A 14790-nucleotide genomic window follows, 5' to 3' on the forward strand; every position below is an offset into this window, starting at 1 on the left:
CCCATTTCACCTAACTTTGTAGACACCTACATCTGGTCTAGCTGTCTAGTCTCCTTCCAACAGGTCCAAATTCAGGAGGAATCCCTCAGCATGCTCCAGTTACAGCTGAACTACTCAAAATTATTCTGTCTCAGCTGAGATAGTTAAAAGTTTAGATGAAGCCAGTCCCTTGGGCCTTCCCTTAGAGGTAGGGGAGAGGAGCACCCTTTTCAGAGGGTGATTTAATCCCAACATTGACATGTCCTGTTCTGTCACAAGTATCCATCGAGTTTTCAGGCAACTAAGTCCAATATAGTCTGTCTCGTAACTTGACTTTCGGAAATGTCTCTTCACTGAGCTATTTTGGGAAATGGTATTCTTCTGTTTTCTCCCTCAGATTCATTTTCCCATATTTTTTCTAATCTCTTTTTTTCTTCACTCATGTCATAGACTATTAAGCATCAGATCTGGTTACTGACAGTAGTTGGAACGCAGTTTCCTTCTAAGCAGCTGCTTCTCTGTTGTATCAGGCCACTTCACAGGCTGTTACTGTCTGCTGTAAATATTTTTATTTGAAATTCAAAGGAACCTGAGTATCTGTTGCTCTGTGTTCTGTCCTAAATGTGTAGAAATAAACCCCCTCTGCCTTGCCAGAGTCGGCAAAACAGACTGCACCTTGCTTTCACAACACTTTGCTCTCAAGAGGTAATGTATTTGTAAGCAGCTTGTGAGTAGCTGGTATGATAATACACAAGGTTTAAAATACCTGATTTATAGAGAAAAGTAATGAGTTTTGCAAAAACTTTACTGAGAGACCTTAAAAATCCAATTCACCCACAAGCTTTAAATTTAAAAAAGGAAATTTGAAACAAGTCTACTTCTTTAAACGGTAAGTGGTGCTGCGAGTCTTCTATTTCTTCTCTTCCACAGCTCTTATCCCAAGCTTCTTTTAATGTAGAAGCTATCTTCTGCAACAAGTTACATTCTGACAATACTAACACTGCATTGTTCTTTTTCCAAATTAATAAATTCCCTACCCTACAAATAGTTCTTTGCCTTCATACTCCTTTGTTTTCATGTTTTGCCAGGCATTTGATATCAATAAAGACAAAGCTGCTGTCACATTGCCAGTGTAATAGAATGCTTTATTTCTGGTGTGGGTTGCTTTCTTCCTCTAGCACTGGTTTTAACTAAAACAATACTAATTTGCTGAGCTTCCTTCTCTTTTGGTTTAGGGTTTGGAGTTGCTGCTCTGCTTTCCCCAGCTCTCCCAGCATTTTGGGTCTCTCCAAAGGTGGCAAGCCTTTCATTTCTTAAAAATCTTCAACACAGTTTCTACATAATGGGCATCTGGTGGGGGTTTCCTTGGGCTTCCAGGCTGCAGAAACTTCTTAATTGTAGGCATATTGCTCATTTTGGTTTTAAACACCTAGAAATAAAAATTAAAAAATTAAAAAACAGAGCAAGAGAGGAATTCTGGCCACAAAAATGTGATTTACCCAGCATGGGGAAATGATTACTTCAGGACTGACCTCTAGCTCCTGAATACAGCATACTCAGTAATTAAATTACCTTCAACTGAGGAAATCCTGAGAGCACGTCAGGAACTTTCTCCTCCACTGCTAAAATGGCTTCCATTAGCTGAACATCTGCCCAGCTGAATTTGTTGCCCACAAGGAAGTCTTGGCCATGTTGTTTCAAAACCTGGAGGAGACAAGAAAAATTGGGCTGCAGATGAGAGTGGGGCATATGAGCATTCTTGGCAGCTAAGCCTTACAGCACAGCTGCAGAGCTGAGCAGCAATTCTATCTGAAATTTCAGGGTGAACTTTTCAGCTGAAGCTGAGCCTAAATTTCACTATTGCTGAGAAAAAATGAAATTTTGTTCATTTCGTGTTCTAGGACACAGACTACAGACTTTGGTCACTCAGTAATAATGAATGATGATGGGCACCAGGAACAAAACCACATGCTTAAGTAGACTAGTAAGAGACCTAGAATTAGAAAAAGGGGTAATGGAGGAAGCAACAAGCAATTTAAGGAATTCATACAACTCCCATTTAGATGTTTCATGTGAAGTGATGTCCAGTGCTGATATGAGGAAGCAAATACAGAAATGCAGAATTGCAACAACTAACTAAAGAAAATCCCTGCCTTTGGGAACAGGCTATTTTAGTGCTAAGAACTTGTGTGCTGTTCAGCCTTTATTATTGTTTTGCAAGAAAACTAGATCAATATTACAAAAGTGGGAAATATTGCCAGATGCATGAATCATATGGGTTTGGTTTATCGTTTTATAACTCTGTGACTGAAGTTTTACCAAAGTACTCCCCTCTACAGGATTTGTGTACAAAGGATTTTTGCACTCCTCCAGCAAAACTTTTCTAAATGAAATTAAGTACGGCAGAGAGATGGGCTTTAAACAAATATAAGTATAGAACAGTTCCTTCAAGAAAAATAATCACAAAACTTTTAGTGAAAAGTTTTTCTGTACAGCTGAGAACATATTGCTTCATAAATGGTCAAATACGACAGCCCTGACAACACAAGCAAACAAAGAGAGGAAAATGTATTTCCCCTTTTTTGATAGCCAAAGCAGCTGAGGACTGACCTACACTACAAATGAATTCTTATTTTGCAGAAGCTTTTTGGATAATTGCAAGTTTGATAGACACATACTTGCTGTCACTTACCTTTTCAAAGACTGGAAAATACCTGTTAGTTGCTCTCTCCTTAATTGACTCAATATTTTTCTCCTTTGCATCAGGTGGAGAGAAAGGAAACATCAAAATCATTTGCATCAGATCTGATATTCCCTCCACATACATGTCAATCCTATTGGTCAGGGGAAGATGGTAGAAAAAAGCACAGAAGTTATTTCATCTGTTTTCCAATTAACTAAGGCAATTTACAGGAATTTTATATCACCAACATAGTGCCAACTTTCACAGCCAAAACTAAGCATGAATGAAACCTGAATATTTTTCTAAAAGAATAGAAGCCTGCTTCTGTCAGGAGCATTTCAGAAGCAGTGGTTAAATCTTATTGTTAGCCTTTTTGATGTCTTTATATGGGATTTATAGGATTGAATTTGGTTTATATAATGTAGCTATCAAATAACAGACTGCTCTGTTAGTGATAGGAGGTGTTACATACAGGGCTCTCTCCTTCAAGTCTTTCCCATACAGATTGTATTTCCCTGCTATGTAGCTCATGATGGCTCTGGTCTGCACCATCTTCATCCCATCAATCTCAACCACGGGCACTTGCTGGAAGAGCAGGAATCCATCTAGGGTGGAAAAGTGAAGGAAAGTGTTAGTTCCTCCTGCAGGATGTACAGGAGAGTGAGACACTGAGCACACTTCTCTTTCAGTGTAGGAGACCGCTGATGTCTTGCTCTAACTGTAAAGCTCACAGCACTCAACTAACATTGTGGGGAAGATCAAACAGCCTGCATCACACTCCTGTAGCAAAGTCACCACAGCACAGCTGGGCCCTGGGCTTGGCAGCATTGACAGAGCTTCACTGGCTAGTGGGAGTTGGCCCTCCTGTACCTCTGCATTTCTGGAGCCTGCCTCATGCTGGCAGGAAAAGCCTGAACCAGCACTTCCAACCCAAGGAATAGGAGGAGAATAAAGATACCTAGTAAATCTGAACTTTAAAAAAATCCAATTGTTTTGAATGTAAATCAATTCCCTGTCAGGGACATACACGAGTAGTACTGCAGCAAGACCAAGCTGCAGGAATAGAGGAAGGGGTCAGGCCACTTTAAACATCCCGAAGCTACAGAGCTGAAGGCAGAGCCTTGATAGCTGTTGGTGTCTGAATAAGTTTCACACAGTCACTTCAGGACCAGAGTTTGAGTGTCCCCATAGATTTTACAGGCCTAGTCTCAGTGCCATTCTACAACAATTTAGGCCTATATAGAAACATCTTTATAGTCCCATTTTCTACTGGTGCTGGTAGGAGCAATGATCTGAGCTTTCAGCGAGGCAGCTCTGAAAGCTAAGTATACACACAGAGATTTAGCATTGGAAAGTCAGTCTATTCTAGACCAGTGTTCTGCTGGACTAATTCACTGGTTTTGGAGACACTCCGTCCTCCATCTACACAATAATGGCATCCAGAGAACAATCCTGCCCTGTTTATAATCACAGCAGAACTCAAATCCAAATAGGCAGCTGCCACTTGCATTGCTCAAAGTTAATGATTTAATTGCTCAATTTATATGTGTTTGGTGAATCCTTCTTTCAGATATGAAGGTTCATTTCAACAGGCACATCTGCTTGTCTTTTTCTCCAGAGCTGTTAAAGTACCTTGCTAGGCTAGAATTAATATTCTTCATGCATTCTACATTATTAATTTACAGTTGAAATTCAAAGAGTAGTTATCTCTGCAGCAACAAATAGCTCATAATTGCTTCTTGTAAACATTCACAGAAATTTCATGTGTGTTCTTGTCTTTCCAGAACACACCTCTGCATCTTAAGGAAGAAACATTACTTGGTACCTATCTAGCAGAAACAATAGAATAGGAAAACTAATAGATCTGGAAGGATATTTTTCAGCAGAAGGATGTGAAGTGAAAAATACCATTTGTCTTTCTGACCCTTGACAAAAAGCAACACAGCAAATATAACTGAATACACCATTTGTTTCTTATCTACAGAAAAGAGAAGTCCCTCTTAAAATCAGTAGTGCACTGCCTCTCCTCCCTCATTTCCTAGGGAGAACCACTTCACATAACCACAGCACAGAATACATATGCAGGATTAAAAGGAGTTTACCAGTAATTCCAGTAATTAGCTTGTGCTGTCCAAAGGTGGTCTATGCAGCACATATTAAAAAACAATCACCTGCTATTTGTAACCAACCAGCAGAGCTCACTGATACCCAGGTACCACTTGGGCAACCTTTGGCTCCACAGATTGTGCCAGGTTAGTCATGCTGCAGAACAAAAGGTACAGGTCTGCACAGGCCAAAGCTATTTAACTCTCCTTGCCTCCAAAACAGCTGTCTCTGCAAGCTGCCCGTTGGGAACAGCCCCCGGCCCAGGCATCATCCTGACACTGCTGGGGCATTGCCTGGAGGATCATCAGCTGGCACAGGCCAAAGTCATGCCTGGGCCAGCCTAACGACGTGGTAGTGTCTAAACAAAGGAAACTGTCAAAAATCATGTTGGTAGGGAGAGAAGAAAAGTTTAAGGGAGAAGTAATGTGGAGTTACTCCTGTTGAGTCCCGCCCTGCACAACTGGCAACATTCCAGAGGCCCCTTTATCAGGATGACTAATTTATCTTTCTTCAACCCATTCTATTAAACCACACCTTTTTTCTTTGTGTTCTCATCATCTTAAGCTCACTACATTGACATAAAACGCTTGATCTTCTTTATAAAAATTCCCTGTCCTTTTCACCACCATTTAATTCTTCTCACTGGATATCAATAAGCTCAGATACAATCCTGGTTACAGCATCGCTCTTTCTAGATAACCTACTCTTGTGAAGGATATAGAGATTTGGGCTTTCAGTACCTGTGCTCTTACATTTGGAGCTATAATTGGTTTGTGTACACTGCACTGTCCTCCCATATTGTAAAAGTCCCAGCAAACTGGATCTGCAAATTTAATTCTGATCTACTTAATACCACTTCTATCTTATTTTTGTTCACTTTAGTTTTACCTGACAGAATATCTTTAGACACAGCTTTTTCCTTCTAAGTTCAGCCACAATGCAGGCAAGACCTCTTCCAAGTCTCCTTGTATGGCTTGGCAAGCCCAGCCTGCTCTGAGGTTTCTCTCAAGTGTCTTGGGCAGCAGGTAAAGTGAGGGGCATATGCACTCTCTACTGTTCCTCACTGTCCCAACTCCTTCCCCATTCTGGCAGGAAGATCTTCTCTTTCCAGGGTGTCTGTAGAGGGGTTCACTGCTGGATTTGTTCTGACCAGATATCAAGGGCAGCGGGTAGAGGTCTGCACTGGTGTGTGGGAAGAACTGCCTTTCCAGTTTCCAGGCTTTCCACAGGTCTCCCTGCTAGCTCCATGTTTTTTAACTAGGGGAAGCTTCACATCTCAGGCTCAGGGAGTTCTATTGTCTTGGACCAAAATGTGCCAGGTACCATGCTAACAATTCAACAGCATAGGTAAGTAAGTTGTATTAAGTAGAAGTGTTTGCCTGTTTAATGTACTACAATAAACACAGAAGCTCCGGCTTTTAGCTTATACCAGTTATTTGGCACTGGAAATAGCAGGTTACTCAAAACTAGTACTGCACTATTCAAGGTGTGCACCCAGAAGTTTCCACTGGTTTAAAGAAACTACTTCAAACCATAAGTTTAGCTAGGTTGGACAATTATTTTGAAGCTCCTTTGAAGTCTCAGGTGTCAGGATTCTTACCTTTGATTAACTTGTCATACTGCTCTTTTGTTTCCAAATAAACTTCTTCAAACTGAAAAAGGAGTGAGAACTGTGTCACACTGCTGTATTTGAACATTTTTCTTCTGTTAAGTCATAGCACACAACCATGCCCAGAATTACTGAGTCAAGCAAAAGGTAATGGGCCAGATCTTCAGCTGCACTGTTTAGGTGTGGATGTCCCAAGGATCCCTCACACACCCTGGCAGTTGATGGGGAGCAGAAGCAGGGCCTGGACACTTCTGCATCAGTGCACTGATTCAGAAATAACTGAAGACCAAGCACAAACAGAGAGCAGGCATCTACAGAAACAAGACAGGTTGGAGCCAGTGCCAAGGGAAGCACAAAGTACATAAAATATTTCTAACCCCACCCCAGCTTACACACATTGCAACTGCAAATTTAATAAGACTGAGTTAAGGTGGTTTAGCCCAGCTAGATAACTTACAATTAATAAACACCCTTTAAAATAAATCCCCATTTTGTCCCCTTAAGATTAATCACTTCAGGAAATTGCTACTACTTCTAATAAACTCTAAATGCCACTGAGTTTGCATCCCAAGCATCAACCATGGAACAAGGTAGTTGCAAACATGCAGTGCCACTGGACAAAAGAATTTAGCCACTCTCAGGCAGCTTTTATTCACCACATGCATGTTAAATTGTCCCTCATCAAGGAAAGTAGAGAACACCAGCCTGTTACACTCTACTGAAAACATCAACCAACCTCCACACCAGCTGCTGCCAACAGCCATCGTATGGACTCCATCCGGCCCCTTCCATTCAAGTAGGTAAGCCTGGGCTTCCCTGACATGATCCTGAGCTCCTGGTTCCCTGAAAGATACTAAGCAGGAAACAGTATCTCATAAAACTGATGTTTTAAGCACGGTTATTTTGAGGGGAGATAGCACCTTTTATTCTCGCTATGCCTGTTGAAGTTTAAACTCCATTTGGTACAAAACATAAAATGAGAGACAGACCAGTGACCCCACACAGCCAGTGCTAGGAAAGGAAAGATGTGTGAATCTGTAAAGCCTTTCCCAGTGCTGCTGGGGAGGTTTCTTATGATTGCAAGCAAACACAGACCTGTTTAAACACGTGGTATGAGTCCCTAGCTACAGGGGGAACACTGCTGCCTATGAAGAAAATTATACAAAGCTACTGAAAATCCTGCCACATCCTCAGGGGAATTACTCACTTACCCTCATTGCCATCATCATCATTGAAAAGAAGAAAAGAAGGAAAGGAAAACATGTTTTACCAGTAGGCTGAAATTTATCTAGCTTTTTTTGCCATATGTGCATTTGGCAGCTTCATATGCAATACGTTTCTTTGCTCAAATAGGGGTGAACGAATTGTTGATATTCTCTTTATTCCATGAAACAGGATGAAACATGAAACAGCATCCTTGGCCATCCTGCATGGCTACAGCCTGTTTCCTTGCTGTTTATGGCAGCCTTGAGGTGTCCCTCAAAGCCAGATGTGGAACCTAGCTGCATTTGCTTCATGTGCCCTGAGAAGTACCCCCTGGGCATGGGGGTCCTGTGTTTCCACACAGGGGGACTGGCACATCGAGGCTGTCGATGCTTTGCTGTAACCGTGCCTCTCCCAGAGCGCACAGCAGAGACCGCGTGTTCACACCGAGCTGTTTCACACACGGGGCAACCAGCTGGACTGGCACTGCTCACATGTGAGCACAAGCATTTCTACATCCAGGCCTTAATTCCTGTGCTTCGTGCCTAATTACTAAAACAACATGAACAGCATTCCCCTTCACAAAGATGTTTGTACCATACACCAATGATCAGAAGGAAAAAAACCCTTTAAAATAGATCTCCTAATCACATCCTAATGGCTCAGAGTGCCTCACTTAAAAAAATTCTAGATGACTCCAGTTTTCCCAGAGTTAAAGTCAAAACTGAAACATTACATGTGTCACACCTTGCATCCACTTGACATTTCTTACGTGAATCAGGCTCAGTACACTTCAGTGGTATGTTTTCGTCAAGCCAGAGCGCTTTGTAGGAGTACATTTGGAACATATTTTGCCCAAACTGGACTTAAATAAAAAACAAGATTGAGAGTTCTCTCTTGAGCAATTCCAGTAAGAACTGAGCCATATTACTACAATAAATAGGGATATTTGGGGTAATTTAGTAAATATAATCCAAATACACATTATAGAAAAAGTATGTTCAGTTTTAAACTGTGAATAGCTGTTCCTAATTACAATGTTTGGCTGTAGGGACAGTGTTTTATTAGTTTCTGCATCTTGTGTGACTACTTTTCATTGCAGGGCAGTTTATCAACATAGTTCACAACTACCTAGTGCTTCTTTCATTATCGTACTTTTCAGCTTCGTTGCATCTGTATCATTTCAACACACATTGCCCCAACTTGTAACACACAGAAACTTACAGTAAATAAGACTTTTCCTTTAACTAAAAAGGCCAACGACTGAAATATCAAGTATGTGAACCTCAATCCTTCTGGAAACATTATCTTTTGTTTGCAGAAGAAGAGTAGGAGTAAGAAGCCTCAGGCATCATTTTATCATTTCATATGAACAAGAGATTTTATGTGGCATTAAATTATGTGAGAAGAACAATGACAAACATAGAATTAAAATCTGCAATAAGATTTTTTTTTTTAATTAAAAAACTCTGTCAGCTCTGAGCGGATTTTAGTTATCTTAATCTTTCCACACATGGAAAAAACCCACAAACAAAAGAACAACAACAACAAAATAAAATAAAGAAAAGAAAATAAACAAAAAACAAACAAAAAAACCCCAACATCCCCAAAAACACCACCACCAACAACAAATAAAAACCCAAACCCATAAACAAATAAAAACCCACAACCAACCAACAAAAAAAAAAAAAAAAAAAAAACACAAAAAAACCCTCTTGAGCTTTGGTTAAAAGTCGCCTTAATCTTTAGAGCTGCTGAATGCATCTCCATTGACTATATAGGACCTGACACCTGTAGCTCACAGGCAGATACTTCCAGTTAGTGGGTCTGGACCCGAGCCTTGTCTGGTGGGCTCAGTTTAGTTGCTCATTCCCCTGTGAGTACTGACACCTGAGATTCCCTAAAGATCAGAAGATACAGCCCTCAACTAGAAACTTGACAACTTCTACGTTAAAAAAGCATCCAGACTCTCAACACCTTTTTTCATTTATTTGGGGAAAGATGCAGCCTACAGAGCCAAGGCCTCAGGATTTCACTCAGACCTCCACTGAGGTCTAGTTTTACTAAGACCCATTTTTCTAGTTTTACAAAGAGACTTTCAGGATGTGCTGTTTAAAAAAGTTGATCCATTTTTGATAGAATATGTTGATGTTTTATTAGTAGCCAAGTAATCTTGTATAGCTGTCACTCATTCCTTACTGTTTGCCTTAATTAAAAATGGTCATTGGGCCTTTCTATATAACTTACAATTTGTGCAAGAGGAGTATAGAATCTCTGTGTTACGTATCTTCAGCAAGATATGATTATCTGAAAATCATATTGAAATAACTCAAAATCTTCCAAGACCACGTACTAAAAACTAACACTCTTCAGAAGTTGGATTCTGCCATCGCCAGACAGCTCTTTCAAGGAAATAGAAAAACCCCTGATACTGATAACCTAAGGTGATGAAGAACCTATTCACCGGGCAACACACAAGGTAGACATTCAGGATTTTGAAGCTGGCTGCATTTGTCCTGGGACTGCCGGACTGTGGTAAATCATTCACCTTGTTTGCACAAGAAGGGCAAGGAACAGCCTCTGGGATAGTAACTGACATGCCAAATCCCACTACACTACTTCCTCCTGGGGAAGGAATGACTCAACAGCTGTGAAGTAACCACCCATGAAGCCTAAAAGGCTCAAGCAGATGTAACAGATGTGCTGTTTCTAAATACCAATCCGGAATTGTTATTTGTGGGTGGTCATATTATCTGAGCAGCAACTGGAATACAGGTTATTAACTAACTAGTGCAAATGAAGCAGTCCACCACTCAGTCCAAAGCTGAGCACACAAGCAGCTGAATTAATTGCATTAACAAAGATCAGCTGTTCTGAGTCTGTAAACATTTATGCTGATTCTCAATATGCATTTGGAGCATGCCATGCCACTGGGCAGCTATGGAAGCCGTGCGGATTTATGACTTCTAGAGGAAGTAAAATATCAAATGCTCCATGAATTACTGAACTGTTAAAGTTATACAATTGCCAGAGAAATATGTTATCATTCATCAGCCAGACCATATGGCAGAAGGACAAAAAAATAGATAGAAAATGGTCTAACATACATTGCATAACAACAGTACAAACCACCAGGCTTACAAGTAGTCCACGGCATGAACTGGTGTTTCTTACTCCTGAAAAGCTGTGTCTCACTGATCCTGCTGAAGAAAATTAACTCTTGCAAAGGGTACAAATGGCCAAATGTCCAGGGACTGTTGAGAACAGGCATGGAAAACCTTCTAATTTTAATTAAGTGATATATGAGTCCTATAGCAAACATACATCACTACTCAGGACATTTGGAGACTACTGCACTAACCCAGACACTGCTGAAGAACTGGTTCAGGTCATGAATTTATGCTGCAGCAAAATAAATAAGTGCATCTCACATACACTGCCCTGATATCTAGCAAAAGCCTCAACACAAAATTTGACTATATACAATTCTTTTAAATTGTTTTTGTCTAAAACCTATATTCCTATCCTGTTTCCTATTGCCTTTTGAGCCTTACCAACATGCCTGTCCACAATTTCTCTGAGCATACATCTTAGGGATGCAAGAAAAATTTAAGAGATCATCATCTTGCAAAAACAGGAGCACTCAGCATGAAGTGCTGTTTAGCCCTGGAGTTGAGATTAGAGTCCAGCATACCCCACAGGCCAGCTGTCCTCCTCAAACTCAGAAGAAATAACACAGTGCTCAAGGTTTGCACTTTGTCCTCTCAGTTGTTTTGTGCCTGCCTTGGTCAGCTCTAGATTGCACCACAGAATTAATTTCCTGATTAAAACACCTCTTTCCCTAGCATTTTCTCTCCTGCAGCTTCCACTGGTGAATAACTGTTAAGCCATTTTCAGTCTACCTGGCACACAGACACACTAAGGAGAGCAGAGAATATATAATACACCAGCAGATGCCCTAAAAGACTTCGTTGTTTCACTTAAAAATAGTCATGCAAATGCTTTAAGAAAGGAATTGTTAAGTTCTTACCTTCTGACCTTAACTCAGACTCCACCCAGCACAGGCAGGTTCCCCAGGGCTGTTTAAACTTTGCAGCTTGGGGGAGTTTCCAGCCATACCCAATAAGAGAAAAAAAGCCTCCCGATGCTCTTAAACTGACACTATCCAGTTTAAAGACGTATGGCTCTGAAAACTGACACTCAAACGGAGACAGTCTTTGTTTGCTGATTTGACTACACCATGACACTAACCTCACAGTTTCTAAGGTAGCCATCTATTTGAAATGTTCTCTTGGAATTCTGGGGGCATTTTACCCAAATACAAGAGCAAGACATTTGAAAACACTGAGAAAATAATAGATTTTTTTTTCTGGGTCATATTTAAGGTAATAGTAATCATTTAAAGAAAAAACACTAAAGTTTCAAAGCTTATTTAATTATTTGGCAGGTTTTTATTTTTGCTGCTGTATGGCATAGAGAAGTTACTCAAAGTATGGAATAACAGGGATCAATTACTTTGAAATACAGTATCAAGCTTACTTGATATAAAAAATGGACGAGCAGTTTATGTCAAAACCCACCCTAGTCTCAAGGAAATAGCACTAATTTTTGAAATGGAATGTACATGGCTAACACTTAGAGATTAAATAAATGATGATTTTCTTACCCACGAGAAGGAACTGTTTCAGCTTTTCTGTCTGTATTTCAGCTAAAAATCCCAAAACTGAAAGTGGATGTGAACAGACACAAGGATAGCATAGCAAATGGAAAATGGGATTTGGGTGCCAAGATAAGGTTCTTTCCTCTAGCACACACCCACATGTGATGTTGGGCATTGCTTTACACCCCTGCAGCAGACATCGATGCAATTAACATGAAGATCTATTCACAGAACCCACACTGTTATCAAAATTGTATTTGTCTGTCTAAAGCCATGATTCTACTAACACAGCACCTCACTATAGGGAATCTCAGGACAAAAGTCTCCAGGTAACATTTTCCTCACAGCTGGAGTTTTGTAATGGTTTCTTTGCCTGGCAATTGTTGGCAGTTTCTTCCGGAGGATGCACTTCCCTTAGAGGCTTCCAGCAAATTTGTAATTTATGTGCTTCAGAGGTTGAGCTGTCAGCAAAACCCAACTGTATGGTGCTTCTTTACACTTTGCCTAATTCTACTCTCACATAAGTTCAATAATATACTGAATAAAGCAGAACATTAAATGCATGTGTCTGTATTTCTTCTATGTCAAACCCAGGTACTACCCTAGAGAAAATTCCTAAATATGGGTCAGAAGTCCAGCAGAGGCCCAGAACAATGCCCAGCTGGCAGAATAAGTACCCTATTTTGGAATATCTGAACATGATGTAAATGCATGCTGTACCAAGCATGGGCACGGCACACAGTGATCCCTGTGTAATGCAGATGTGGTTCCAGTAGGAATGCAGCACATACAGAGATAGCTGAGTAGGAAAGAAGCATTTGTTCATACATGCCATGATGGCAGTATTGAATTAATCTATTATATTAATCTATTCCTGTTTTTGAAGTCTTTAATATCAACATGCACCTGAGTGCAAGAGTTGGTTCAGGAGCAGAGACTGCAGAAGAGCACGCATGTAACTGTAGTCTCTTTGTTCTCTGCAGTCTCAAAAGCAGCCAAGGACAGCAGTAGGCTTGGTGGCAAAGAATGGGAGGGAGAGGTCCCTAATTTAAGGGTCAGGGATGACTGAGTGGTCAAGCAAAGCATTCTGATACTTTTTGGATTTGCTGAGTATGGCCACATCCAGATTTGTTTGCTGTTCCCCTTCTACCCATTCCTGTTTGGCAGAAAGACTTTCTCCCTTGTTCTCTTTTTATTTTGCTTCCAGCCTTTCATAATGTAATTACAAAGCTCCTTTGGAATCTGAAGATAATCATATCAAGGAGGTTGCTGTTAACTATAACTTGAATAGTAACCTTCTGTAAACCTCTACAGCAGAAAAGAAAATACCTTTCTTTTACACATGATTTGTTGAGCCACACCCATGACTATTCAAGAAATGGGCGTAGGGCCCAGGTGCCGCTGAAGTGATCTGGGCTTGGGCAAAGGCAGATTTTAACTAGTGAGTATACCATGCCCTGGCATGCCACCCTCCCGCTGTGCTCTGCAGACGCACTTCCTTGTGCTGTAGATGAGGTAAGTTCAAAGTCTTCTCAAAATGTACCTACCTGCAATCCTCACAAAACACTAAGCAGCTCCCTTAGTGGGGAATGATGCCTGATTGCAGCATCTTCTCAGAGGTGAGCACAGGGTACATCACTAAATGCCACCAAAGAATTAAACACAGAAGGGTAGGAGGATTCTCCCCATGCTGCTTACTGCACTCCTAAACATGCATGCTCCTAAACTGACACATAACACCACTGTGATAAACATAATCTGAGTCCAGGTGAACAGTTTGAACAAGTCATGCATCACTTAAGCCTTGCTGCAAACCTTCAGGTTCTGTGACGGAAGCTTTACTGACTGCCCAAAGCAAGGTTAACCAAGCCTGTAGTAATCTTCACACATATTTCCCTGTGCTCTTTGACTCAGCTGGATCACTGGCATAGGAAAATCTGAAAACAAAAACACTACTTCTGATTTACACCCACTGTAGTGCTGTGAGGAGAGTTTAAATGGAGAGCTGGTTTCAGTACATTGTTATTTGGATTGTTTGGTCTTAATTGATCTAACTCAACATGGTCAAAGGGCTGCTTTATGGAGGCATGAGATAGGCAAGATCAAGGTTCAAAGACAACTGAAACATACCTTTAGTATATTTTACAAGTTTAATTGTAAAATATTTAACTTAAAAAGCTCATATATTGTAATTACTTCATATTTTTCATAGAAACTTGTATTAGTGTATGTTTTCTCTATTTGGTATCTGTTGTGTTCTGGGGGTCTTTCTAAGACTCTCACTTTATGTGCATTATTACAACTAAAACTACTAATAACCTAAACTGAGGTTTAAAGAATCTTTTTATTTTCTACTACTAAGAATAGGGGTTGGGAAACCTTTAATCAAGCCAACAAAAGCCTGTGAAATCAGCTTCATCAGATGGTGACTCAGGGCTGATGATGAGGGAGGAGGCAATTTCCTAAGAGCAGATGGTCCAACTTCAGAGAAAAGCAGATGCAAGTCAGATGGTACAAGCCTAAAACACAAGATTTAAAACCATACAGAGA

The 14790-nt window shown here is 40.5% G+C and overlaps 1 protein-coding gene across 2 annotated transcripts; it reads right to left on the minus strand.

The window, feature by feature from the left end:
• Positions 1-1085: 1085 nt before the first annotated feature.
• On the minus strand, positions 1086-12292 carry LOC121358874 (glutathione S-transferase-like). Of its 2 annotated transcripts, none has more exons than XM_041477427.1 (7): positions 12247-12292; positions 7114-7230; positions 6369-6420; positions 3135-3267; positions 2672-2813; positions 1552-1683; positions 1086-1408 (listed from the first exon to the last, which is right to left on the minus strand). In XM_041477427.1, exons 2-7 carry the CDS (start codon positions 7198-7200, stop codon positions 1286-1288), a joined length of 669 nt encoding a protein of 222 aa, XP_041333361.1. In that variant the 5' UTR covers positions 7201-7230; positions 12247-12292; the 3' UTR covers positions 1086-1285. The 2 variants fall into 2 exon arrangements, with proteins under 2 accessions (XP_041333361.1, XP_041333359.1); XM_041477425.1 differs by lacking the exon at positions 12247-12292 and adding an exon at positions 11611-11691.
• Positions 12293-14790: the final 2498 nt, after the last annotated feature.

Source organism: Pyrgilauda ruficollis, unplaced genomic scaffold, assembly GCF_017590135.1.
Source record: "Pyrgilauda ruficollis isolate IOZ18807 unplaced genomic scaffold, ASM1759013v1 scaffold40, whole genome shotgun sequence".
Lineage (NCBI taxonomy): Eukaryota > Metazoa > Chordata > Aves > Passeriformes > Passeridae > Pyrgilauda > Pyrgilauda ruficollis.

Bases quoted from the DNA above. Each gene is read 5' to 3' on its own strand.
- LOC121358874 (XM_041477427.1), bottom strand. From the start codon at position 7,200: ATGTCAGGGAAGCCCAGGCTTACCTACTTGAATGGAAGGGGCCGGATG. The intron at 1,684-2,671 runs GTAAGTGACAGC...TGTCTCCTCCAG, and splicing joins ATTTTCCAGTCTTTGAAAAG to GTTTTGAAACAACATGGCCA. The intron at 1,409-1,551 runs GTAATTTAATTA...TTTTATTTCTAG, and splicing joins CAGGATTTCCTCAGTTGAAG to GTGTTTAAAACCAAAATGAG.